This window comes from Anopheles gambiae, chromosome 2 (assembly GCF_943734735.2).
Source record: "Anopheles gambiae chromosome 2, idAnoGambNW_F1_1, whole genome shotgun sequence".
Lineage (NCBI taxonomy): Eukaryota > Metazoa > Arthropoda > Insecta > Diptera > Culicidae > Anopheles > Anopheles gambiae.
Window position 1 is genome coordinate 47,187,733 of NC_064601.1, and position 26,398 is coordinate 47,214,130.

General features: G+C 43.2%; 1 protein-coding gene across 9 annotated transcripts in view; it reads left to right on the forward strand.

Annotated features, from left to right (window-relative positions):
* Positions 1-26,398, forward strand: part of LOC4577117 (afadin) — a 62,894-nt gene that overhangs the window by 5,658 nt on the left and 30,838 nt on the right. For 7 of the 9 annotated variants that reach the window (XM_061652831.1, XM_061652836.1, XM_061652829.1 and 4 more), the window contains exons 2-6: positions 18,738-19,250; positions 19,983-20,091; positions 20,268-20,461; positions 20,672-21,118; positions 21,282-21,363. In XM_061652831.1, the coding sequence (XP_061508815.1) occupies positions 19,137-19,250; positions 19,983-20,091; positions 20,268-20,461; positions 20,672-21,118; positions 21,282-21,363 (946 nt within the window). In that variant the 5' untranslated portion in view covers positions 18,738-19,136. Of the gene's footprint in view, positions 1-18,737; positions 19,251-19,982; positions 20,092-20,267; positions 20,462-20,671; positions 21,119-21,281; positions 21,364-23,525; positions 25,577-26,398 lie in introns of those variants that run through there. The other 2 variants (XM_061652837.1, XM_061652838.1) reach the window with 2 other exon arrangements.

Genomic DNA, 26,398 nt, shown 5'->3' on the forward strand with positions numbered 1-26,398 from the left:
AGATCTTTATACGGGTGTGTGAGCCGTTGGACAGTTGTAGAGCCGTTGAAAATACGAGTTGATCGTTTTAAATGCACGCGGAAGAAAACCGGGCGATGGCAATGGTTGGGCGATGACTCACGTCGCTGAACATGGACACGAGTTTGGATAGAATATATGTGAAGGAGTGCTTCAATTTGCACCTTGTTACCAACCTTTACCCCTTCGATAGTATCGACTGTTTTAGTTTGTTGTTTTTTTCGTTTTCTTTTTTTCTACTATTTTCTATGGGAGGACACAGATGGCTCGCTGGGGGGTGGCACGAACTAGGCGAGGAGCGTTTAAATCCAAAGAACTACTAAACTCGTGGCAAAATGTAAGAACGAATGTGACTTTGAGACGCACACGCAACAGCCCCGTGCGTTTGTGTGTCTGACGCTGTCTGTTATGTGCTATTAATTGGATTAAGGGAGGAAAATAGTTTGTCGTTTTTGTTGTTGTTGTTGCTTTACGTTCTAGCCATATGTGGCCCTTGGACTAGCATATAGGCCCTTGGACTAGCAATACATTGTCGAAACGACGCCCCATGTGGTTCGTACATTTCTGTCCTGTCGATGCATGGGGGAAAAGTTTTTTGGAATCGGTAACTAAAACAATGCGATTACTTCTCGTTTTTTGGGCAGTACATGAAGTGTGACAAAATATTCATTTTATTGCCCGGCAAATACCCTGCAACTGTTATCTTAGGAGTCGGTTTTGCAGTATTGGAAATTAGTAAAGAGTTTTCTTAGTGAACCAAAATTATTGTTTTTTTTTAATACTATAAACATATTTCGTCATTTTGGGGACTCTGTCTCAAAGCACCTCTTACGTAAATGTAAAATCCTTTTTTTTTTGAGGTTATAAATTTTCGTGCACCTAGTAGAATCCTTAGGCCAAGACCATTATTTTGTTCTTAATTTTTGAGTTTGGCTCTAATGACACGATTTTAAAAATTGCACTGTAGATTGTAGTGTTAGTGTATACAACCTTAAATCACTCTTGCAACGCCCATTTGGACTTTTTTTGTATTTTGGTGTTAATTGTTCTTTAATATTTTTTCACATCTATGATTTTATCAGTGTGATGCAATGTAAAGTATAGGAATAAGCTCTATAGTCCTATAGTAGCTCAATAACTTTTGTTATTAAAAATAGAGAAATAAAATAAATGAGCGGACTCCAGTATCTTATCTGAGAGTCATTTGGATAATAGACTAACGCAAGATGATATGCACTTCTTTTCGTGATCCTAGCACAATATTGCAGTTTTATGCATATTATGCACGATACGTGAAAACGTTGACGATACCGGGATCTGCGGATTTGTATCGCAAGACTGCGGCACACTTGTATTTAGAAAAATGTATTTTTTTTTTAATATTTTTAAAATGGCCATGAGCTCCGTATCAATTTAGTGAATAACGATTCTAAACTGATTCCATCAAACAAAAGCGACACAAAAACCTGAACAGCAATTTTTAGCAGAATCTTAATGTTTGCTTTATAGCGGTCTAGGAGAACATTTATGATGAAGTGGGTGGTGGGAGGAAACAAATATCGGGCTAGGATTCTGTTAAAAATTGCTGTTCAGGTTTTTGTGTCGCTTTTGTTTGATGGAATCAGTTTTGAGCCTATCACTAAATTGATAAGGATCTCATGGTCATTTTAAAAATATTAAAAAAATGTATTTTTAAATTTTTTATTTGTATTTTCAAATTAATCATTACATTCGAAGAAAAATCTTTTGTTGAAAACTTTTGAGACCTAATCAAATAAATTTTGATAATAATTCTTGTAAAACTTTTAAAACCAAAAAAGTTTTAAAAACACTTTTTAAAAATCATTTAAAAATATTTGCCCATAAAACCTTTCTTAGATGTGTTATTTATATTTTTGAACGATTTTTAAATGCATTAGTTAGCACAAAAAACCTGTTTTTCGAGTTATATAGTGATGGTACGACCATACATTTGTTTTTTTCGTAATAAGTCGTGTAAAAATGTCTTAATTTTTTTAGAAGACCATATAAGAAGATGTCAAATAGTATTTTGCACAACTCATACATTCACTGTTTTTTATCAATCTCTTACGGATTTTCCACAAATCGTGAAAAATAAATGTCGATATAGCTATGGTAGGCGCTGTATGATCCGATGTTTTGAAAATATTTAGATCAAACATGCATTTTTACCCTAACCAACGATGGAAATAAATATTTTCGGAGTGTGTATCACTAATTAATTCGCTTGCAAACAAATAAAAAGCCAATACAGTTTGATTTTCCAAAACCCCAAACAGTGGACGCCCAAAATATGAAATTAAAAATCCTTGCTGTCATACCGTATGTCCCTGGGAGGCGATAATTTGCCCGAAAAAGTGTGCTGAAGTCTTGTGATACAAATCCGCAGATCACGGTATCGTCAACGTTTTCAGGTATCGTTCCGCAGTCTTGCGATTGACTCCCGCCGATTCATCAAAGTGTCCTGCGGTCTTGAGTTCTATCGGAAATCCGTGTAAGCCTCAATACTAAAAAAACATAATCTAATTGGATATTGGAAATTCAAAATAATGGCTATAACCTTATTTAGTTTGTAAAATATATTGTCTCGCATGTGTCATGATAAGACGAATAAAAGGAAATAATGAAACATGTGTGCATTAATTGCGACAGAAATCCGTAAAAAATGGTCGCAACTTGTATATAACCTTTAAGAACGGGCACCGGAGAACAAGTGGGACCGGAGATGATCTTCAAATATTGACATAATTATCAGACAAACGTTTATGACGTTCTTGAGAAATGTCTTAACTGGCCTGCGTTTGGAATGGCGTCTGTTGGTAGACAAACAAGATAACTTCATGGGCCAATTGCACCAAATAGATAAAAACTGGGACGGAAAAACTCCCACAAAAAAGGTACACTTACACGACCTTTCAGACTATGCAACACCCAACACTACTATATACCTGTTGTAGTCTGTTGTGTGTGTTGTGTTTTTATGTCCGTTCGCCAGCGGACGGTGTAATATCGACCGTGCAACCGGCCCGAGCCTTCTAAACCGGATCAGATGTGTGGCATTTGTCCGCACACACCGGAAGTCAACTTACCGATACCGTTGGTTTCCGGGTGTGTTTTGTGCGCCTCGTGCTCTCCCGTAGTAAGTACGCGGAGAAGGAAGGCAGTTTGTGTGTGGTGAATGGAATCGAGAAGCTGGAAACAAGATATGCATTTGCGCGCACCTGATGAAGGAAAAAACGGTGGCCTGCGCTCGCTGCACTGGCTGTGTTGTGAGCGGCAACGATGAAAAGGACAGGTATATACGGCCAAAGGATAGGAAATATCCGCGTTAGAGGGGACAGAAGAGTAAGTAATTGCGGCTTCCGTTTGCCACCAGGAACACAGAAGGAAAGCCGGTCCCACCTGTGCGGTTGTGTTTATGTTGGGATGCATTACAAGTGTTGTGCCATCGGGGGCTGGTACGCTAAGTGAGTGCACCCTTGCCACCGGTTTCCGGTCCGTTCTGTGCACCGGGCAGTGAAGAGAGAGATCGAAAAAGCACTTTAGCGCACCTTTTTTGTCCCGTTTCGGATCGTGCGCACGTGCAATGTCATGGCGATAATGCGTGAACTGGTTAGCCCCCATCGCGAGGCGCCTTATTGCGTAGCGTAATTAATTCGTAGTAGCCTTTACGAATGCAACTGTGCCCCTGTTTTGCGCCTAAACCTGGTATCGAAGCGTGACTAAAAAATGCAGCGTCAAACTAAGATTAAGCAAAAGGGAAGCAGAGAACCAAGCTTCTCAATCCAAAACAAACACGTGGGGCAACTTGCCGCTTCGACACCTTTGAAAGATTGATGGTATTTCGAAGCCTCAGTTTAGATAGAATTGCTACATAGATAGTGTTTTACTGGTACATAAGATTAACAGTCTTTTTTATTGATGAAGAATGCTGCTCAACATAATACTTATTTATCATAAAAAAAATTGCTTAGCGTCATTGAATTTGCTTAATTCAGAAGAGATATAATTATCTAACTCATATAAAATGTAATTGTGCTATAAAACTGATTACAATTCCGCCAATATTTCTTATTTTATTATTTTCTTATTTTAGTTTGTAAGAAGAATTGTACAAACTCTAAAAAGAAACCCAATATTGGACCAAAAGCCATTCTGTAATACGACCTGCTCGGCAAATTGTGTTCATCACTGTGTTTGGCAACCTTCGCCCGGGGAGTGTGTGTGTGTAGCATCAAATTATCATCAACAGATGTGTGCCTTCCCCGCGAGCGTCTACTGACCTCGTCGACACGACCCGATGCTCGACATGGGCCAGGCAAAATTATGCAATGGCCGAATGGCCGATCGCTTTCATTTTATGTACACACAAATGCGTTTCGTGTGCGCGTCACCTGTCCGCACATCCCCTCACCACCATGCCGGCCTGTGGTCGGTCGGGTGAAAGATGATCGCGTGAGAAAAACGGTGAAGAAACCGTGAACGTGTGTGATGATGGCCACAGAGTTCAAGAAGAGGAGCCACACACCGCATCCATCACATTAGCCTGCGTCAACATCGGCCTGCATGTGTGTACAGTCAGCTTTCGGTGGATGATAAACGAGCCATTAATTTGATGAGGTAATTATTATATTACCGATCGGCAAAGCGATACTCCAGCGATGCTCTTTTTTATTTTGCTATGTCGGTAATGAGTGCACCGAATAATGGTGGTGGTGGTGTAAAATATGGCGGTGGGATGGTATTACAAGACGTTGCGTACACACAATACACTGCACACTCGCACACCGTCTCTGGAAGAGCTGGGGAATGTGCAGCCGGTGGCAGCTGTCGATCATGTTACCTCTGCTGCAAGGTCAGGTGAAATGCAAAAGAAGGGTGTCCAGCTTGGTCGGTACTCCGCGTTTGATGGATGTGACGGAAGTGAAAGTTTTAACGGACTCTGTACAGCGCGCGGGAAGTTTTTTTCTCGTTATCTGCATTGAAATTTAATTATTTGAAGGTATGTAAATACCTTTATGAGACGGTAGTGCAACGGGCAACGCTATGGCATATTTATGTAGATGGAATGAGATTGTTTCTGGAATGAGGAATGATACTTACTTATCCGGCGCTACAACCGCTTTGCGGTCTTGGCCTGCCTCAGAAGTGTCCGAAACCGCTCACGGTCTCGCGCCTTCGTCTGCCAGTCCGTTATCCCGGCCTTAATGGCGGACGCCTCCACGCCATCTTGCCACCTCAATTTGGGCCTACCACGCCTCCTCTGTCCTTGTGGACGGCCTAAAAAGACTTTACGGGCTGGGTCGTCCGTTTCCATGCGTATAACATGGCCAGCCCACCGGAGCCTGGCGAGCTTTATACGCTGTACGACAGTGAGGTCGCCGTACATCTCGTATAGCTCGTCATTATATCGGCTCCTCCATTGTCCTTCCACACATACGGGGCCAAGTATCCTTCTGAGCATCTTCCTCTCGAACGCGGCTAAGAGGGTTTCGTCAGATTTGGACAGTGTCCATGTCTCAGAGGCGTATGTGAGCACTGGTACTATATAGGTACTATATAGTCCCAGCTTCGTCCGTCGCGACAGGTTCTTTGAGGTGAACTGCTTTTTCAGGCTGTAGAATGACCGGTTGGCAGCCAGCATCCTTGCGCGCAACTCAGCTTCCATGCTATTGTCGTTGCTGACCTTTGATCCCAGATAGGTGAATTGTGGGACGACTTCAAAAGTGCGTTCACCTATCTGCACGTCACGCCTACGTAGATTCTGATTATTTGTTGGCGGGCCCGCTGATGTTGCCACCATCAGTTTGGTCTTTGCCTCGTTTATCTGCAATCCGAGGTTCTCTGCCGCCTGCTCGATCCCTTGGTAGGCTTCTGCTACATAGGAGAGCCGCAGACCAATGATGTCTATATCATCAGCGTATGCCAGGATCTGGGTTGACTTATAGAAGATGGTTCCCGTAGTCTCCACCCTCGAGTCACGGATGGCTCTCTCTAGCGCCAAGTTGAATAGGAGACAGGCAAGCCCGTCCCCCTGGCGCAGACCCTTGGTGGTAGCAAAAGGTCCTGAGAGTTTTCCATCCACCCTAACCTGGCAGGTGACGTTGGTCATAGTCATTCTAACTAGCCTTATCAGTTTGGCCGGGATTCCAAAAGAGCTCATAGCGTCGTACAGTTTTACCCTGGCTATGCTATCGTATGCGGCTTTGAAGTCTATGAAGAGATGGTATGTGTCGTTTTTGTATTCAGCCATCTTCTCCAAGATCTGCCGCATGGTGAAGATCTGATCAGTGGTTGATTTTCCGTTTCGGAATCCTCTTTGATAGTTTCCTACTATCTCTTCGACGTGCGAGGAATGATATTGTTTTCTTTTAATCTTTGTTCTATGATATGTAGTTTCACGTTTAAACTAGTGATGTGCTTTCTGGGCGACTCTGATCCGACACCGATCATTGCTAGTTAAATTCTGGCAAAATCGAAACCGCTAGGTCCACCCGCAGCACGAGTGGGAGTCGTCCGGAATTCATTTCGTCTTTTGCTTTGCAAACAGATCTATGTTTCTAATAAAATATCGTTTAGCAACGACAACAATTATTTGCGAAAATATCCTTACACCGGCCCACTCCGACTCTTGTCGAATCTGGTCGATACCGGCCCCGGGCGACTCCTCATGTAAATGGTGAAGATAGAATCGTATGTCATCGGCTCTGCATTCGGGCGTGGACAGGCCCGTGGACGCCGTTTGTTCGCAGGCATTCCGGACAACTCCGACTCTCGATGACTCCGACTCTGGACTTCAGAGTCGGATCTGAGTCGACTTCGGATGTTTGCCAGCTTTATCCATCACTAATTTAAACCACTGATGCAAATAAACACTGTGTAAAAAATGTTTGGCTTTAAAAATGTAAATGCTTTAAAACTTGCAAAAAACTAAAATGCTTATCGCAATACAGGAAAGCGGCGACCGTCACGAAATAATAATTTATTTAGATTTAAATTTCAGTTTTAATTCATTTCTTGTTAATAAAATTCTTGTGTTTTCAAGCTGTTTCTAAAGGACTAAAAAACAGTTTCAATAAACGATGTTACACGTCTTATGACGTAACATTGTGCTATACAGCTTTCGGGCAAATAAAATAAGAAGAAAAAAGAAAATCTATTAAAACGGTCAACGTTAGGAGCTGTTTCATCTATGCTATTTGCTCTTCCGTCCATATCATTGTTTGAGTGAATTTCGTAGGCTTGAAGCGACTGCCATATGCATTTTGCAAAATAAATTAACCTTTTCTCAGGAATGGGGACCATCGATGGGCTGCTTGAGGCGGCTAAGTCTACCAGGGTCTACCAAGCAGTGCCACAACAGTAAGAAAAAAGCATCTGACCAATTCGTTAGTTCGATATTGACGGGTTGCCATCTCCGCCTGATCATACCGGCGCCTGTCACCATGGGGAAGCCGGAGGGATACCGTGTCACACAAATTCGCAGAAAAAGGCTATATTCAATTTGTTTGCCAGATAAAATTGATTTCCGTTTGATTCGATGGCAATGTGGGGACGGGGTTTGGATATGGAGCAGATAAAAAAGGTCAAATCTCAAAATCAGAAAAGAGATGGATTTTCACGTCAGTGACAGTCAGTGTTGTGTCCGTCCGATATTTTGTCTCATCATATTCCGGCACACCGCGAACGCACTCCTCTCCCGGTAACTGGTCGCAGCGAAATGGTGGTCGCATTTGAAAGCGAGTGGTTTCGGGTGTCGTAATATTCACCTTTGGGTTCACTTTCCCTTTTACTCAACGTGTGCTTTCTCCTCCTTTGCCCCTCTGTATGCCCCTCTGTACACTGTATGTTGCTACCGTAAACAACGGTACGAAGCTGTAAGCACAACAAAGCTTTGTCGTTAAATGTACCCGCCCGTTACACGCCATTGCCAAATTCCTCTCCTCTGCGCGGATCTGACACGAGGTTTCACTGGGCCGTGTTTGTCTGGTTTTTCGGAACTGTTTGCGTGAAACATTTTCGTCATTGCATTGACATTTGTGTCGCTTCGAACCGGAAGGATGTCGTGATCGTTATAAATACGCTCCATCGTTAGGCCACACATACACACACAGTATCAGATTCCACGGTTGAGTTGATAAAGGAGTTTTGTGTTATTCGTACAAAAAAAAGCTTAACTTTCTCTAGCATCACATGACTACGGGAAGACTTCCGGTGGGAGGAAAGAAAAAAAAGATTTCAATAGGAGCTGTCGCTGTAACTCATCTGTTGCTGTAAATTGTTCTGCAATTTGTTGGTTTGTCGTAAGGCTTCTCCGCACTGAAAGTTACCAATTGAACACAAAAATTTATTTTCCAAGTGGCATAACCACGTTGACTCACGTTGTATTCACTTATCAAAAAACATCCATTTGCTATCGAATAGTGTAAAATTTTGGTATGAAAATGACGAGCAATCATAGTTATGAGCAAAGAACAATCGTTTGTATATTTAGCCGGGAATGTTTGGTAAAATACTTATCCGCAAATTTATTCGACATACCCTACGCTGTATGTCTTGATTGTGTAAAGTTCCATAAAATGTGTATAAATAAATATATATTTATATATTTAATATTTAATTTATATATAATATATTTCATATTTTTTAAGCAAAACATACTAAGAAAGTAATTTTAATGTGGATAATATGTCAATATCTTGATGATTGAAAACACTTGGAAGAATGAACATAACAGAAATGTTGAACATAAAATAAATATATGGATTCTCATGACTTTTGTATAGCGATAATGCACTTTAATGTATGGATGCAAATGCTGAATACACCTTCGCTTTGTTTTTGTTTAGCATAAACGCATTATTTACAAACAATCATTCGTTCCGTTTCGGTATCGCTTCGCCTGGAAATATATCATACGCAAGCAGAAGAATGTGAGCAGCGCCCATGCCCCATCCCTCTACTTGGTTTTATTGCAATGTGTGAAAAAAGTTACCATTTTTGTTACGATATTTTGCCGCTTCCATTAAAGCGGCCGAAAGAATGCGCCGACTACAGGAGAAATTCAATATTTTTATGACATATTGTGTGTTTACTCACTGTCATTCGATGCAATTGAACGCGTAATGTTGTATGTCAGCCATAAGTTTTCCGGCTTTTTTTTGCTGCTGTTGTCATTTTCTCCACTTCGCTTGGGGAGTGTGTCATATTGGATGACTGTGGTTGGCGTGTTTCGGGGAGTTGGTACCGTGAATGGAATATTATTATTCATGTCACGAGTAGTAGTTTGCAGAGCGTGTTTGGTCTCGCTCTTTCGCTCTTCTCGGTCGTCAATTGTGTTTGTATGGTCTCTGCCGTAAAGTGGAGGTTGTCTGTCGATCATCGATCGTTAAAAAAATGGTTCTGCAATCACAATTGTCGATGTATGTTTTATGCAATACATTCTCATACACTCATACCGATGGGCAAAAGATGTTTTTTTTTTTTTTGTCGTGTTAAAACCCCCGTCAAGTTTCTCGAACAAATCGCACCGTGTGTGAATTGATTTCTCATAAATAACAACGGCAGAGAACCACCTTGCTCTCCCCGATTGCATATCTAATCCTCTCTCCGCTGTGCACAACGGTTACGTACGTGATGTATGGGGAATGTCTTGTCAAAGCAAAAAACAATCAGCAGATGATGAGTGTTAGTCGTTTTGTTTAGTTTTATTTCATTCTCGCCTCATACAGACCTCTGTTGTCTGCGTTATGGTTCCCTCTGCGACATACCTCGATGTGGGGTGGTGGGTTTTGTTTTGCATTGCGAATGCATTCGCTGACATTGAAAAAATCGACGACGAGATGGGAATGCTTTGTCCCTGTTTATTACTGCACCGCTCATGCCCTGCCGGCTTCGTGTGTGGTTGGTCGCCGTTTCTTGTGCGAATCTGATCCGGCCGGACCCTGGGGGAACTTTGCGAATTGTTTTCAAACAACTTTGCAGAATTGCCACAGTTGATTTTTACATTTTTTTGTAACCCCTTTCGCGTTCGGCAAAACTAAACCGGCCGTCTAATGAGCCCAGACCAAATTGTTTGGTTTGTATTCAAACCATCCCCGGCTGTCAAATGTAACCCAATGTGCTCGCTTGTCTCTGTGCGAGTACTCCCTTGCAAAGAGTGCGGAAGTAATGCGCCTTTTTTCTTTTTCAGTTCGTTGGGGTATTTTCGTTAGCATCTTCCACACCTTAGTTAGTATTCCCCCCTCATCACACCCCGTTCCCTTTGTTTGTGGCCGGCTGTGCCCATTGAAAAGCGTCGTCCAAATTTCTCACGTTTTAGCCGGCCAGATCGTGTTCCGCGGAGTTCGGGAAAAGGGGTGAAAAAATAGAGATGGGCTAGAAAAAAACAAACTCAACTCAAGCGGTACGGAACGAAACGAAAAAATGCCGCCGCGCGCGCGCTTGCGATCCTCTTCTCCTCCTTGCAGCCATTCATGCGTTCTTGGTGATGTGGTCTTGTGAACACACGATGGCACGGAACATTTTTACAGCGGGCAGCAGTGCGCCAAGCCCAGCATTTAAACATGGGCGGGGTGTGTGTGTGTGTGTGTGTATGCAAAGCCAAGCAAAAGGGGCGCAACGTTCGCAAGATCGCCCGTAAAAACGGTAAAGTTTGGGTGTGTGTGTGTGTGTGTGTGTGTTTGTGTGTGTGGGGGGAAATTTACAAACATTTCTTAAACGGCCGGCTATTCAACATCACCCCGCCTGTGGCTTCCTCCCCGTTGGTTTGTTACAACTAACAGACGAGTGGAATTGGTGTGTCTGGCTGCTGGTGATGCCCAGATTTGTCTCAACTCAGATTGCATCCCAAAAATGCACTCCGTTTTGTGTGCGTGTGCGTGTGTGTGCATGGGCGCGCGCGCGGTCGAATGCGTACTGTAATGGTTGCGCGATTTATGCGCGCGCGCCCGTCTGTTGCGCTACATTTTCTCAACCTCTTTGCTGGTAGTGTAACCTCTCCAGTTTATTGGGTCTATCTTAGCGCAGATAGATAGCGTGGAATAATCGCACAATGAATCGAAAGGAAGTAGAGCGCGCGATGTTTATGCCAGCTCGTTTAGGTTTCGTGGGTGCAGTTCGGATATAATCGGTTGAGTATAACTTGGACTCTCGCTTACGCTCGGACAATTTCAAAGACAATTTCCCTGCTGCAGCGGGAGGGGGTACTCTTTAGCATCCGATGGTGCGGTGCGGCGTATTGAGCAATTGTGTTTACCAAAGTACAATTGCAGCAAGAAGCAAGATTTGGCCCAGACAATATGCCCGTTTTATGGTCAAAATGTGCAGCGAAGTGTGCAGTAAAACTGATTACCTTTGTAATGGAGTGGCATGTTATTTAATTTTTGCCGTAGCGAATGGTACTTATAGGTAACCGAGAGAGCGATAGAGGCGAGTAGGTGCGCTATTCATGAGATTTTTGTTGATGTATGTAGTTCCAGGAGCTGGATCCGGGAGGTTATGAAACGGATTGTTAATCAAACCTCGGAAAATGTATTTTAAATTATTCATACCAAAGAATAAAACCAATATGCTTAATTGTTGTTAATGATATCTAGACGGCGCTCAACATTTTGGATTTGGAAGAAATGGAGATGTCTAAAACTGGTAAGGTGTCCCTAAGGTTGATGGCTTAGTGTTTCCAGAGTCTTTCCAACCGTCATCAGATTAGTATTTTAATCATTTCATGTGATAAAGATATATCTATTTTCTATATGTATTATACTAATTAGTTAACCTTATTCTATCTTATGAATCGTATCTTTGATTCAACAAAAACCGTGTCGTCATGGTTCAGGTACTTTCCTCGTCCACCGTGTTCACTCGACCGATAAGGCCGGAAGTGGGATGTTTGCTGGAATAAAAACAGCAAAGAGATGAGGCACGCTATCGACGACGACGATTAGCAATAGGCAAGAGTCTTTAATTTTAGGTTGATAAATGTTGTGTAAAATTAATAGGTTAACCCCGTGCACGATATCTTGATAAAATGTTACGCAGTAATTATGTCTTTTTTGTACACGGCAAAAAATATGATACATTTTTTATTTTATTTTTGGAACTATTGTCTTTCATTGATAGATAGGCCGTCTAGAAGTCGCCTGCCACGGCCAGCAGTCTAGACGGCTTCGAAGTGGTGGTTGTATTGTGTTACCTGGCTTGCCAACAGCCCCTTTCTGCAGGAAAATTGGCACCAGCCGGATCAACGTTTCGCTCTGAAAGGATAGCCCTGGCAACGGCTCAAATAGCAAAGGTAGCTTCCTAATGAGGTTGTCTCATCATTACTGACGGGGAATATCCATCAAAATGGGGCGAAGATATGATTTTGTCTGTGCCGGTAGCATATGAGAGCAGCTGAATCTCTGTGTCTATGCAAACGTTTGGCATAAGGCGGGGTGCAGCATCGTCGAGATCTGCTCAATGAAGAATGTCGCCTGTCTTTAATTGGATGGGAAGCTAATTAGGACCCAGGGCGCAGTAGTGTGTCTGGTAGCGTGTGGGTGAATATTTGAAGAAATATTGTCCCAAAAAAGTAAACAATATCCAGGTCAGTTGAAAACAGTCATTATTAACTGACCGTGGCAGACGTCAGATGATTGTCTCAAGAAGGCTTCAATTTTCGATACAAAAAAGACAAATATGAGCAAATATTTATACAAGTTGTCCTTTAAAAGGAAGAGTTTTACTGATAAAAATCTTCATGAAAAATATGCATTAAGGCAACAATATTAAAATGTTTTAATTTTTGTTGACCTCAGGGTAGTTTCTTCACGTAAGTAGATCTTTGGAATTGATATTCGAGAGCATTAATCCCTTCTTAAATAAGTCGATGTAATACTGTCGCCTATTCATATCACGCTAGCCCCAATTACACTGTAAATTGTATGTTTCCAGTACTAATTTTATTTTCTATCTTATATTAACGCCAAATATTTATCGAAGTTCGCTGAATTACTAGACATTGGAATTCAAGCATACATTATTAGAACTCGCTTTAGTTCTAAATTTAAATTCATATACAATTGTGGATGCATTCGGAAGTAGTTGCACTGTGTTATTGATCCAGCACAAGTTAATTATCATCGCGAAAGTACATTTTCCTGCTGGCATGGGAAACAATGTGGCCCTCCATCCAAGGGTGCGCTATGGTTCGTTCCGAATCATGCTCCTCGTCATCAATTTGATCTCTCGCCCCAACAAATTATTGTTGCCTGCCCGAGTGCAGTGCAAACGAATGAATCATTCGACATAATACATTCTGCTATCAATCCGCTTGTTGGGCGAGAGTTGCAATGGCAATCTCGTGAGTTTTGCCTGTCCCGACCGGACCGTTCTTGTTGTTACCGCGAGCCCGATGCGATGTTCGGTCGTCGTTACCCGCGAGCAGTTACCGTCTCGAGGTCAATTAAATTCTTCGCCCAACTTAAGCCCTGATTGCACTGATTGCCTTTGAGTAGACACAAACTACTAGTGAATAGAGTCAATCCCTTTACTTTTTTGCTGTTGCTGTTGGCGCTGTGTTCGTTGGATGAACGATTGTACCAACGGCTGCAAAAATGGTTCTTGATACTAAGTATTGATGAGAAGGTACAGCTATGATCCTATTCACACTTTTTCTCCGTTTGTTTACGCGGCAAGGATACATTTCTATGAGAAAATAAGTACATATGTAACTAGAATGAGACTAACTCAACTCTAATAACTAATTAATTCGAAGCTGTGATCGTTACACACTGGTCTGGTTCACATGTCGTCTGTATATGTCATGCAATTACTAACTCAACGATGAACTCTCATTTGAGCTTGTCGGGATTAAACAGTACCTACCCACACACAAACTTTGCGAGCAGTTTCAATGCTCATATACCCAGTACCGTTTCGAGGTATCAGAGCTCATGAAGTTTCGTTCAATTTATAGGAATCAACTTTATGCAAAATACGTGCTGGGTGCAGATTGTTTCCCATTTCATCGAGAGGATGCTGAACCATGAGCAGCGTATGCAACAGCCGATGCATGCTTTTAATGGAAAAGTGCGTAGGTGAAAGCTTTTCGATAATAGCTTGAAATATGTACACCTATGTGCTATTGTTTTTATTACTTTACATTGCCAAAATATGTTTTGTCGATTTTCAATATTTTGAAAATGTGATGGCTTGTTGTTCGTAAGGTGAAAATTTATTAATAATGAATAACTCTAATGCTCTTTTAATTGGCCCTACATCACAGCTTTAACTAAGTCGGAGTCTTTTTCTACTGGATTTGTTACATTTATAATAACCACATTCCAATAATCGAGAACCACCATTATGTGAGAGAAAATTCGAGCTGTCAAAGCTCCTGGGTGGATAGCGCCATAAACAGCTCTGGGAAATTGCACACTTCAATGACCACGTGTACGCGCCAGTCTCCCGTAATGGCTATGCCATGGCTCAACTGCATGTATACGCTTTCCGAAGGGTTCTTCAAATGTTTTGCGAACACAAACACACAACACAGACACACACACACACACACACACATCGAGAACCAGCTGGATCACACCATCACCTTGATCGTTTCAGAAGAGGGTGCACTGTATCATTAAATACGCACAAGCAGCGAAGGGGAAGCGAAATGGAATGAAGTGCGGAGTGTTTGTCGTGTGTGCGGAGTCGGAAGTAGAACCATTTTTTTGGGTGACCCACCACCATCCGTCGGTTGTTCCGTGGGTGCAGTGAAGCTTTAAATTCCCACACTTACTGCGCGGCGGCTCCCATACCCACGGGTTTACCTTTGGAGCTTGTTTTTTTTTTTCTTTTTCGGAGAGTGTGTATACATTTTATGCTCTAAGGATAAAGGTTAGATAGCTGCTTGTTGCTGGTTTGCATTGTTGTTCGTGGTGCCAAATGATCTTCTGTAGATGGAGGCATATTTTTGTGGCATATTTATTGTAAAAAGAGTGACCGAAAAACTTCGTTTGATGTATACTAGAGTGACATGCTGGAATGGTGATGGTGACTTTTTAATACATTTTTCGCTTGCTTTGCTTCTTGTCGAAAGATTCAAAACATTTCAAACAAAGCTCAGATTACCAAATGGTCTCTCAACATCAGACTAGCATAAGTTTTTTTTTTATACAAAAGACAGTTGTGGTATAGCCAAATGAACTCAATAAAAATCCGTAGGGTTAATCACGTGACACAAAACACGAACTTAATGCAGTACGCACCAGTTACACAGAAATAATAGTTCATTTTCTGTTAGGAATTTCGTTCTAGCACTGCTATTCCCTTTAGTTTTATTTGTGGACTCGTGACAAAAAAACACATTACACGTTCCGTGCCGTCCTGTCAATACGGCTTCTTCCCCCCTTCTTACCAGTACGTGCAACTATTTGACGTTCGTTCGAGCAGCTCGACTCGGTTTGCGATAGTGGAGTTATCGATCAAATTCTTTCTTATGTTGGTGTCATCCACACTGAACGCCCACCAAATTCCACCCCCGATACCCGTTGGTCGGAATGGTTGGAATTTTGCGGTTTGTATTATCCTACCCTATTATTGTATGTGTGTGTGTGGGCTTGTCAGTTGAACCAAGGGGAGTAAGATAATAAATTAGCGGCGATATGTACGTGCAGTTTGGACAAACCAAGGAAACAAACAAAACAATGGAAATAGCCGAGAATATCGATCTAATAAACCAAAATCACTATGTGCACAGTGTAGTGATATATTGTGTGTGTGTGTGTGTACGGCAGCAGGACGCCAAGATGCCTCGATGAGTTTGTGATAAATCAATACAAACAAATGTATATGACTCGTTGTATATTGTCCGTTGTCTGAAGAAATGTTTAGAAAGGCCTGGAAATTAAATGTAAAGCCTCAAAAAAGTCTCGTCATTATCATTTCAATCTATTTCTATTGTGTTCCACATTGTGTGATGCATTAGATCGTAGTTTATTCCAACTTTTTGTCATGTTTTGCTGTGCTTGAACGACATTGGGATGCGTAATTGTTTACCCTGTAAGTCGCTAATTGGATTAATTAGCTAATGGAATTCTATCAAACTTTTTTTGTCTTTTTTACTCGCCAAATAATCTGCACCTCCAAACGACCGCTCCCTGGTTACTCCCTGTGCCGTGTTCGTGTAGATTTGTTGTTACTTTGTACTCAATTGGAGTAAACGATCACATCGATACTTCCTGCCAGTATATAGGCGTTAATCTATTTAAAAAAAAATAATGGCGAAATGAAGTGTGTCTTGATCCAGAGCCTCGTATCAGCCTGCCCAATAAGGTAGAGCAGGAAAGAGAGATCCAGATAATTGGATTCTACATTCCACTATGAATCATTTAAATTCAGCGAACGAAAAAGCCTACATACAGACACTGTGGTGTGTCCATTGCCAGCGGTGGCAGCTGATTCGGAGTTCCCCGAAGAGCAGTATGGGCCCCATTAGTAAGTTGCTCCGGAGCCGGGCGGACATTCTTCCACGCACTGCGCCCTGCGTTTGCTTCCTTTTCCTCCCTCTCGGTTGCTACGCTAACGCTCGTCAATTGTTGTCTTGTTGCGGGGTGTGCTGCATGGAAGCGACGCATCTTCCCGTACCTGTGCACACCTGTGTGCCCGGGCGAAGTGCTACGAGCGCGCGCGCGCCTGCGAGCATAAAATATATGCTTAGCTGTATACGCCCATTAAGCATTCTGTGACACACCGAACAGCCATTGTTTTCCATCTCCAGGGGGGAGAGCACAGTGGTGCGTTGGGGTGGTGGAACTGTGTCGCCAATGTGAATTAACGTTCCTTCGAGCAATTTCACCGAACACAGACAGCCAGGAGAGGGCAGGAGGAGAAGATACGCCAGCAGCGGGGCGAAGAGAAATTATATGTAGGTTACCTTACTTTGCTCTATTTGATCTCCGGCCTGGTGTGAGTAATGATGCGTTACGGCTCACTGTCATAACAACGGGGTTTGAGGTGGTTCCGGGTACTTTTCAGCAGTGTGTATCGGTGTATGCAGTGGAGGGGACAGGAAGATGAGGAGCTTGTGTTAAATGGCACAGATAATTCGGGTTTTTTTCCTGGTGACTTTCCTCCACTCACTCACTCAAATCTGCAAAATTAACGAGACGAGTTTGAGACTAGGTACTGATGCAGATGTAGTGACCTTAGAAGATCGTACGATCCCATCTTTGTATCGTACGTCTTTGTTTGTTTGTTGAACACTCAGCTAAGCACTAGGCACTAGGTGAGATTCACGCACTAGGTTGTAATTTTAATATTTAACCGCTCGTTTAAACAGGGAATTGCTTTAATGAGCAATGATGCATTCTTTAATGGTGCAAGTTTCTGTTCGGATGGGGTTTCGCTTGTCCCTTAGCTGTATGGAGGAACACATATTTCAATTAAATTGCGAAGTGATGTGAAAAATTATTTGTTTACCAGCTAAATTGCTACCGATGGTAAAATTCATCACACAATTGCACATCGCCGTTTCGCCGCTGTGTATACACTGTACTGTGTTGTGTCAACATACCGTTTTTGCGTCCTCTCATCATTCATGATTTGAATTACAGGACCGACAATTTATTCATTACCCAAACAAACCTCTGCTGCTTTCTATACTGGTAGAAAATGGCAAACACGAGCGCGCAGGCTTGGGGGATGCGGGAGGTGTACTACGCACGACTAAAAATGCATAAGATGGTTTGGTTTTCTTTTAAAATTTATTTCTTCGTTTCACGACAACATCATGATGGTTCAATTTAGAGTTTCTCGGTTTTCTCCTCATCTCGGGGGCATTGCCGTACATTCACAACAATCACCACCGCGTCAGCGGTTGTTGGCAAAAGGTACTTGCGATCCTTTTCTCTTCTCCGCACGCAAAAAAGTTTAGGCTCCGAAAATGATTCAACCGCGAAAACGTCTCAATTTGTTTTCCACCTTCTGCTAGCACTGGGACAAAGTTGCGCTACTGAAATAATGCGACACGACAGTACATCTGGGAGAAGAACAAATTCTGGGAAAAGGCAAACATAACTCGACTAGCATGATGTTCAAAAAAACTTGATGGTAAAACATTTATTACTCCATGTTTTATGATTGTTTTTTTTTCTCTCGATTAGGTCGTTACTGTATTGTGGTACAGTATTGGGGGTTATCGTTACCAGTGGTGGGATTTCTTCGTTGATCAGTGTACCCGTCGGCTTAGCTTTAGTGGAGTATTTTTCTGCTAGGCTTTTAGCATTCATATGCTTGTTGTTAATGTCCAAATCCAGTTATAACTATTAACGTAACTGACTTTTCTTCCCACTAAGTAAGCCAACAGAATGATAAATTGTTAAAATATTTTCTTCCGGGCGGCGTTAACCAGTGACATGCCTTAGCTTTCTGTGTCCCTCCCCAGAAGGAGGTCATCGGGGTGCGTCTGTGCAAAGATTGCCGTTCAGAGTAAATAGACGGGTGGGAAGTACTCCCAAGCGCTTATTCTTCTCTTCCTCCACTATTTGCGCGCTCCCATTCTAATTGATCGTAATAAAAGCACAATTACCACCGGGTTGAATGTTCATAACTTGCCTGTAATCGGTTCTCGTTTCTTCTGTCTCTCTTTCGTGGTGTGGAAAGAAATCTTTGCTCCATTTTTTAACACGTTTGTTTTCTGTTGCGCTTCTTTCTTTCAGACCGTTTCAGGGGCAGCACGCCGACCAGCGAGAAGTAGCCGTGCAAAAGCAAAGGAAATATTCCTGATGTAGAGAGAAGCAACAGTGTGTGCAACAGCTGCTGTTGGTACCGCTAGAAGCAGAAAAATCTTACTGCATCATCACGATCGTAGAACCAATTATCTCGCTTTCCTCCTTGTGAAGCATTTCCTTGGCGCTGAACATTCTGACAAGGAAGGGGTGTATGTGTGTGTGTATGTGATTGACTAGTGCTACCTCGACTCAAGGGCATACCGCTTGGTCCCAAAGCTGACTACGGTCGGAAAATCGTAAGGCGTTTACTCATCGTGTTCGGCAAATGAGCGGGCAACAGACGATCGCATCTTAACCCACCACACCCGGTCATATCTCCATCGCTCGATGAAAATGTCGCTCAACGAAAAACGGATGTTTGACCGTGAAACACTCCGTTCCGTCATCCAGCAATGGAACACGGTTCGGTTGGATATATTCGCGCTGTCCGAGCCGAACGAGGTAAGTTTTCCGAGTCAATAAAAACATACAAAACCGAGTTTAACTTGAGGAAGAACGCCATCATTAGCGTAGAAATTCATTGCACTGTTTGAACTGTTTTTGTTTTTGATAGTAACTTTTTATAGTTTGGCTACAGCACACTGACTCATGTCAAAGTTGATTCCTCATTGCAAAGACACTTTGTTTGCCAATTTTGCAATTCCACGAAATATGTGAGCCGCGGTCGTTGTGACCTGTACAGAAAAAAAACAAGTATTGCCATGTCTCGGGATGTGCTTAAACATGAACGCGAGTACTGCTTTAACACAAAGTTTGTTGAACCTTGCAATCTGCGGAACGATCCTCATTCTTCCACTCTGGCAATAGTATGAATTATGTTAAATTGAACATAGATTTGTCCCAACAACTTCCTCAAGATGCTTGAAGCCAATTGACGGCGCAAAGACGACAGTGTCTGGCAGAATTAGTCATACCCTCTAGCCGTTGATATGTTGCGCATGAGTGCCACCAATATGATGGTGCGTTCCATAGGAGCCTGCCTCCTACCGGAGTGCGGATTTGCCCGACGAAGAACGATGAATGTTATTTCGAGGAAATGACATTCAGGTTCGTGTCGCCCTATTGGGCGCTTCAAAGCGATAACACGTTCCCCGGACGCGCCGGATGGTACCCGTACCCATTACAGCTTCGTCTCATTCCATGCCATGCTATTCTTTATCTCACCTTTCGCAGAACCTGGAATTCCACGGAGTGATGCGATTTTACTTCCAAGACGAGGGCCAAAAGGTAGCAACCAAATGTATCCGTGTCGCATCGGATGCTACGGTTTCCGACGTTATCGGTAAGTTTTTGCTTTAATAGATTGCTCGACCGCATGGGGCTTCCGTTCTGCCGTGGGAAACCCTATACGGGAGCGGAACGCAAGCCCAAACAATGCGAAAACAATTTATCAATATCCTGTGTGTGTGTATGTTGTACCGTCGCTTATCATGTCTTTTATTATTTCCGGTTTTACAGAAACGTTGATAGAAAAGTTTCGCCCCGATATGCGAATGCTCTCCCTGCCAAACTACGCGCTGTATGTGGTCCATGCGAACGGCGAAGAACGCAAGCTAAACCCGGACGAAAAGCCGCTGCTCGTGCAGCTCAATTGGCATAACGATGATCGCGAGGGACGATTTCTGTTGAAAAATTGTGCCCAAAAGACAAATGTAAGTAGGCGTACGTAATGCTCTCGCTAAGAGTAGCTCATCCTGACCTTTTCCAACAACACTCCGGCTTGTCAGCGCTGCAACTGGTTGCCTGTGCTCTTGCGTTTGTTGCCGTTGGCACGGAGGACAATGCCATTGGAAGACACGAGAACCGTTCGGTGAAGTGTGCTTTTATTAACTGTGCTAATTTTGTACTTTTGCCCTTCGCAGACCCTAGACAGCATCACCGATCAGCCGAGCTTCAAGCGCAAACTGTCCAAGCGCGAAAAGAAGGAGCAGAAAAAGAAGGAAAAGTTGAACAAACTGCAATCGGCCGGTGGTGGTACTGGCGGGCCCGATTCCGAGAACCATGTTGCCGAGAAGCTGTACACCGAGCTGCCGGAAACATCGTTTACACGATCCATCTCCAACCCGGAAGCGGTAATGCGGCGCCGCCGGCAGCAGAAGCTGGAGAAGAAGTTGCAACAGTTCCGGTCGAGGGACGGCGGGCCGGACACTGGCGGCACGCTGAAAATCTACGGCGAAAGTCTGTGCCGGGACGTGCCGTACAAAACGCTGCTGCTCTCTATTCGGGACTGTGCCCAGGCCGTTGTACGGGAGATGCTGTCCAAGTATGGCATGGATAAGGTGGATCCGCTTCACTACTGTCTCGTACAGGTAAGGTTCTCCCCGTACGTGTGGAAGGAAAAAAAACAAAAGACACGCAAAAGGTTCGCTGGTGGGTGCTGGTGGTCGGTGGATTAGTTGTGCGAATTCCACTTCAAGTGCTTGTGTTCGGAACAGTTGATGTAAATTTAATCACATTTTCCGTTTTCCGTAGGTTAACAGCGACGGGTCCGAGTATATCCTTGATGACGACGAGTGTCCGCTCTCTATTCTAATGAATCACCCTACTTCTCGAGGTAAGTGGCTCCCCCGATTCAGTACACATTTTTATTCTTCCAACACAATATTTCAACTTGATCGCAACCAAATCTGATTTAGAATATTCGAAGCACAGCAGTATTTCCCACGGTTAGCTAAAAACATTTTGTTCGATAATTCAGCGTTTACACCTACCAATTGTCATCGAATCCATTGTTGTTGGTGTAGTTGATGGAGGGGTTGGAGATGGAATAGGATCGCTCCAGCAATCAATTGAAAGCGAAACTCAGTGCGTATTGTATTTTCTAAACTGCTGCAAGGCAAGGAATCGACATTGACCCAAAATTGTACAACCTCGTTCGTGTGTACAACTATGATTTTGCTTGTTTGGCCACATGAAGGCAACCAATGTGTTTGCATGACATCGCATTTGACTTTGTTTAATCAAATGTAAAATTGTTTGTAACAACGATTGCTCTAGTTAAATTAAGGGTAATTGTATTAAGGAAACCAAGCATATTTATTTATCTTATATTCTTTATTAAAATTCTTCCAACCCCAGGCTCAGCACGGAACAGAATGCGTGCTCAAAAGTAAAAGCTTTTTCTCAGCGCCATCTGTTGCACAGTAGAGCAACTAACGGCGGGTATCAACTGTGGTAAAACGTTATCGATTTTTTGACGACATTCAAAGTCAGCACAAACATGTTTTTCAATTATGTGAATTTTTGTCCCCTATTATTGATTTCATTTTTTTAAGACATGTTTTTTTCCTCCAATCTTTACCTACATTGCTATCGTTGCACTGAACGAACCAATTAAAGAGCGTTGTCAAGATAGGGTACGATTCAATACTGGATTTTCTTATCTGCTGACACTGCTTTTGTTTGTTGTCTGCCCAGCAGTGTCCATATAGCGCGATAAAGCACATCACCTGTTCGATATGTCGACGCACGTGAAAGAATTGCTTCCTGGTGGTGGACACCATTTATTCCCAGTTTATCAGCACTGCACATTTTATGATTCAAACACAGAGTGGGTGTGTGTGTGTGTATGTGTCTTTGTGCGCCTCACAGATAATTATGAGTTGATGGATGTTTCCAAGCGCACCAACGTTTCATGATAAAATGAAATAACGGCGCAGTTTACCCATTAAGCGTAATGCAGCTAATGTTTGCGAGGCTAATAATGATGAAGATGTTTACTGTGTACTACCGTTCTTTGCTAAGTCTTTAGGATAGACTTGGTCAGTGTCCGTGTAAATCAATATTACATGTTAAAGGCATCAAAACGATCATTTCGAACCGGAAGTAATCCAACGCCAATGGTTAAACAATTCTCTTTGCGGTATGTTAGCGAAACAATGCCGGGACGGACTCAGGCTAAATTAAAGAAGTTAGAAACGATCGCTTATCTTAGACTGTTTGAAAGCCTTTCTTATGATTGCGTGGTGATTTATGGTGTAATTTACCCGCGCGGTGACCGTTTTGTTGTTTGCTGCCGTTGCCAACTGGGCTGTGCGTAATAATAATGGAAAAAGTGTACTTTTGTTTGTCCCCTAAAACCCACCCCGCAACCAAATTTCGATGATTGATGCGATACGACCTGACACGTGAAATGTTTATCAACCGGGCTAGAGCGCGTCTTTCCGTGTAGTGGGCTGGAGGTCAAACTGGTATGAAGCGCGCGTGAGAGAGAGAAATAACGCTTTTCTCAGCTTGTTTAGTAGCATTATCACTACCAATCAGCTCAACCATCGCTCGCGTGTAAATTTTCTACTACTGTTACTACAATTACTACTACCACAATATGCGTGTGTCTTGTGCTCTTCGAGAATTCCTTTTACCTGTAGCTGTGAGCGCTTTCTTTTTCGGTTGCGGTCCCGTTGCACTTCGTCCGCCAGCCATCGGTGGATGACCGCCGCCTTAGTATCTTGGTGGAACGAATGTAATGCTAAAAAGCTATGCTCAACAGTGAGTACAAAATCTGTCATAAAATCCTACGGGAAAAGACCCCGAGAGCCCCGTTTTCCAGAGAGTTTTGCTGTCATATTCGCTCTCGTCTGGTTCGCTCTCTCTCGTTCGGGACTTTGATTCTCGCACTCCCGGAGCGCGTTTCACGACACGGCAATACTCTAATGCCCGCGACATGCAGCTGGCTGGCTGCGCTGGCTGCGCTGGTATCGCACACCGACCGAATGTCCGGCGGCGGGAGCAAAAGTGTCGTGACGGGCGTAAATTCAACGCATCGTTTCTCGGTCAGTGTCGTGTGCGTTCGGCAGTCAGTCACCAACATGCTCTCCCACCGTGCAGACCAATAAGTTTCGGGTGCGGGTTACGGGTAAACATCGCTCCCTGTTCCGGAACCGGAATGCACACAAGCATTTCCCGTGTGTGTGTCTGTGTTTTTCATCTGCCCCCGGTGGGGTGCTGGTGGAGGGAAACGAGAGCATAGTATTCGCTGGGTGTGATGGGGGAGAATCACCAAAACAGTTCCAGCGAGGGAAACATTACTCACGAGCGAGTGAATCTTTGTGACGTGAATTATCTTCCCGAGTAGCATTAAGCGCATTTAGCCGAATGAATGCGACAGCGATAGGTGTATGCGAGTGACAACAGGCGACAAAATGCTGCTGGCCATTGCGTCGCCTTCGAATAAAAAAGAAAAAGTGGGATAGTGTAAACGGCACAACACAAACAAACAAGAGCTTCTACGCTGGAGCTGCCAACAATGCTGTGTCCCAATTAGTTTGTCGCTGGCCGCCTAGTCGCGGCGTTTTGTTGTGTTTGTGTTTGTGATTATCGTCGAAAGAAAAATGCCGCCGAGGCCGTTCTGTGGTGTTTCGCGTCGGGTATGCCGCTCTACCCGTTCGGCGAACCAACGCTTCTGCTGCTCCTCATCAGCCGTGAGCGAGTTTTCGAAACGTTGAAGCGCCGGAATACAAATATCTGGCGGCAGATCTGGCGAATGGGGTTGGTTGTGGATGCACAAACCAACGCTCTTGAGGTTGTGCAGTTTCGTGAAAGGAAAAGGCAATTAAAATGGTTTATTAGATCGAATAATGGTGAGCGGTTCACAGAACCAATCAATACCATTTGGAAGCTACAAATGGTGGGGCGACGGCAGTGTTGGAGCGAAAAGCAGCTGCTGAGTGGGAGCAGTGTGGGGACGAGCGTGTTCTATGTTACTCTCGAGTGGTTTTCCAATCGAATATATGTGTGTGTGTGTGTGTGGTGTATGATTCGTGTAGTAGGTGCTCGATGCATAAAATTTCAAGTTTTTAACTGTCAGCTTCTTCTCTGATCCAATTTTCTATGAACTGGTACAGGAGAACGATTCAGAAAACTGCACTACTGGCTGGTGTATCGGAAGAGCGTGTTCTGTGAAATTGATACAAATGCATTCTCGAGTGCACGCTGCATCGTACGCTGAGAATGATGCACTTTAGCTCTCACTTGGGGCAACAGTTGAAACTAGATACACACAGCCACTTCCTGAGTTGAGTGTGTGTGTGTTTGCATGTATGTGTGTAATGGGATGTCGGTGGAAATCGATACAATGTAGCGTGTTAGCGAGAAACAGTTTGTACGCGGCTGTTTTGTACGGCATGTTAATTTTCTCATTAGTCAAGCTTTGTTGCAAAATCACGTCCCGTCGACCATTATCATCAGCCCTGCCTTGCTTACACCATGTGTTATGGATTGGGGGATTCCCTTGTTTTCTTTTCCTTAGGCTCCACGATGTCGTCCGGCACATCGTTAAGAAATGAAAAGTGACACTCCTCAGTTTGTGTCGTCTGTGTTACTTTGAATAATTAAAGTGGGGTTTTGTTGTGTTACGTTTTGCTGCTACCGTTCAGTTACGCATGCTCTGCTTGATTTAAATCACAAACACAGAGAGTATATATCGGAACCTATATCGAACACGTGGCGCAGTAGAGCGTTGGACGGAAACGAAAAGCTTTACCTAACATTGTGCAAGCATATCGGAAATGCATAAGCTTAAGCCAACAGATTTTAGGCAGTGATTGAACCAGAACCAGATTTGCAGTTTCAAATAGTAAACAAACAACACGGCGCGCGACATCTAAGTTGGGTCTTACACGTTTGTACAAGAAGATAGCACAATATATCTTAATAGATTTCGGAGGTGCTACCCGTGCTCAACATTCACCCCCATGCGCTGGCATTCGATTAGTGACAATCGACTTAAATTCTCAGCGTCGGCACCATGATGGACTGGGGCATACGACGTAAGTGTAAACTATATCTGTTACTGTTTCTATGTTGTTTGCTTGTTTTAAAGCGTTTTGAGACTTTTTAATTAAAAATAAAGGAACATATTTCTTTTTGCATCGCTATTTTGAAAGGAATGTGTTGAAACAGTGCTTAAGGTTGGATTTTTAACATTTCTTAAACCTTTCTCACACTAAACCATGCAACGTAACAGTATAATTCCGCCAGCCTTTAGTGTCGGAAAGCGAAAAGAATGAGCTAACACATACGGTCTAAGACTGACTACGGTGTATTTTTGCTGTAGCGCACCATTACGGCCGCTACACTGTTTCGCTTTCATTCTTTTATAATGTGTTTTCTTGTACCACTTCCATTAGCGAGAGCTGCGTAACACTTACACACATTCACGCGCACACGCACATACAAAAACAGAGAAGGACACGATCCTGTCCTTGAGCCAGCTAAGAAACCGAAAGTCGAAACAACAAACGCATCAAGTCCTGCTGTTCGCGCTGCCTCACAACCCATTTTCCAGCTGCTGTGTAGGCTTTTGAGACAACTTACGCTGCTTTGGGAGTACCCGAGCGACGAGCGTCGTGTATGGCGTTATGCGTTATGTTGACATTTCTCATTTCGTGTGTCGTGACTGTGATTTCGGAAAGTGCCGCATTCACCGCACAAAAAACAACCCTCCAAGATGCACGATATTTACGATTTAATTTTCTCTCTCCGTGTGTTGTCCAAAGAAGCCCTTTCATTTTTTATTTCGTCGCCATAATTAGCTTTTTTCCATCGTGTACCTTTATTTGTATGGAAGTGGCGAAGTCGTTTTTCAAGCA